This window comes from Anneissia japonica, unplaced genomic scaffold, assembly GCF_011630105.1.
Source record: "Anneissia japonica isolate Jap-2015-1 unplaced genomic scaffold, ASM1163010v1 scaffold181236_len2361_cov211_single, whole genome shotgun sequence".
Lineage (NCBI taxonomy): Eukaryota > Metazoa > Echinodermata > Crinoidea > Comatulida > Comatulidae > Anneissia > Anneissia japonica.
Genome location: NW_022710702.1, coordinates 1 through 2,361, shown reverse-complemented (window position 1 = coordinate 2,361; position 2,361 = coordinate 1). Strand labels below are relative to the sequence as shown.

General features: G+C 34.7%; 1 protein-coding gene across 1 annotated transcript; it reads left to right on the top strand.

The window, feature by feature from the left end:
- Nucleotides 1-726: 726 nt before the first annotated feature.
- On the top strand, nucleotides 727-2,176 carry LOC117107113 (NADH dehydrogenase [ubiquinone] iron-sulfur protein 2, mitochondrial-like; the record flags this gene model as incomplete). Its single annotated transcript, XM_033248676.1, has 3 exons — nucleotides 727-843; nucleotides 1,527-1,633; nucleotides 2,067-2,176. Coding segments are annotated over exons 1-3 (321 nt in total), but the record flags the coding sequence as incomplete, so codon positions are not given.
- Between the last annotated feature and the right edge of the window lie 185 nt (nucleotides 2,177-2,361).

Genomic DNA, 2,361 nt, shown 5'->3' with positions numbered 1-2,361 from the left:
CACACGATACGATACCGTAAAACTTTATCTTTATAGTCACAACGGTATAAATACAGCTATGAGATATAGATCCTTAAATACACTTCACAAATATAATTAATACATAGTTGGAACAGAAATTGCTTAAGTTTTAAAAATACAAGATGCTAAAAGTTATTATAAAAGTGATTCAAAACCTAATATTGCAAGGATTACTGAGTTGTGATGGAAAGGCAAGATATACTGTACATTATTATGGCTTATCTAAAACAGCATATTAAAAAGTCTGCTGCTGATGGAATGAATGAACTGTTAAACCGCTTAGTCTTAAATTTAGGGTGAATTAATTCACCAGATTTACTGACAGTAATAGCATCATGGACCGGGTGGGTAACTTCAGACATTATGCATTGTAATTTCTTAAATATTAACATGTCATTACATAAACATTCAAATTGTTTAACATCTCAGTAGGCCATTAGCTTGTTTGATAATCTTATTAATTATTATAATATCATAATATAATAAGCCTATAAATGAATAGAATAATAATTTGTTAATTTGGAACTACAGAAAGTGGTCTTTAATTGGAGGGTCTTTAATTACAGGGAAACCTGTAGGCCTAAGTAATTCAGAGATCCGTAGTACAATTTAGAGTTCCTATAGGAACTCTATTCGACCTTGTCGACTACAAAGAGTATGATTTAGATTTAGATTATGATTATATTACCAGCGCCCTCTATATCATCGTCCTTCCAATATGGCGTCGCTGCTCCGACAATTCAAGAATCTTTCGCCATGTATCGGGCAAAGGCTGCTAAAGTCTACCGTGTTAAATATTGCGCCAGTAGTTACATCAAAGAGGTGTGTGTGTTCAGCAGGCGTACATATCATCTACAAATTTAGTTTATATTAAGCTTCGTCTGAAATTACTTTATGCTTTCAAAATTAATGTGGGTCAGTGCGGCGTCGCCTTTCTATATTCCTATTCTAACCGCTGGCTGGTCACCTAGCCGAGACTTTTTTAGGCCTAGGGCCTATCCACAGGATTAGCAAGAGCTTCCACAACATTTTTTTTTGGCAGCACTGAAGGATGACACATTTTAACAAATTTAATACTACTAGGCCTACATTTTACTAGTATATTACTACCTTACATAGCCTAAGTATTAATAGAACCATAATTTAAAATTATAAATATATTGAATTTGAGTCAACTCGGCCACAACAAGAAGTCTTGGCAAGGCCTTCACGTTCATCTGCCCCCAGATCAACTCCCCCTCATCAACTCGCTCCCACTTCGACTTTCCCCCTTGTCAGCTCGTCCCCAAGAATATCGTTTTTGCTCATTTTTTAAAATTATATTTCCTTTAATATATTAACAAAATTCAGGTATTAATCAAAATGTTAAGACATAATTCCGGAGAGTGAACTGAATGAATAAAATGAGTCTCCTAACATTCAAACAACACTAAAAATGCAAAAACGCAATAAATAAGTATTGTTTTCAAATACATAATAATATGTTGCATTTATTCTTTTTGCAGAGGGGCTAAACAGTGGCAGCCTGAGCCTGAGGATGTTGAGTGTTTCTCAAGAGCTGTTATGTACCCTGATGAAATCACCTCCAAGTGGGCTGCTCCTCCTTGGGACGGTAATAAAGAATCTCATGTTTATTGATATTAATAACAGCATTGTTGAAATATATTTTATATGCTGAGGTCAATGACTAGAGGTCAGGGTGAGGTTCAGTGATAATTTTTGTGAAATGTTTTATATAAAAACTAAATATTGTAATAATCGTTTCATCATTTTTCTTATTATTATTAGTTGTTAGTATTATTATTAATAATATTATCAATGTAGGATGTGCTGGCCTACAGAAAAAATGTCCAATCATGAAAACTATTTTTCTAAATTGCATCATCAAGCACGAAACGTTATCTGTCACAGGTGGTATATACCTCAAACCACTGGCAGCAGGGTTGCCATTTTTACAGCATGTTTATGTGCTGTATTATGATCATTCAAATGTTAATGAGAGTGGATATAATTTTTAATTTTAAAAATGCTTGATGTTTTTGTAGATGTTGACCCAATACCTGAAAAAAATGTCTCCAATCTTGTGGTGAACTTTGGCCCCCAGCATCCTGCTGCTCATGGTGTGCTAAGGCTAGTTCTTGAGCTTGGTGGAGAGGTAAGTAATGAGACTGCAGCATGCACAAATTTTATCCAATCGCATGATACATAGGTCAGGATGTTAACAAGCAGAGGAGGATTGTAGGCATGAAATTAAGTAGGATGTCAAATCGTAAACTTAATGCTTTCTTTCTTCCCCTAGATTAGATATCTAGGGCATTTAACACTACATAGACCCATTGC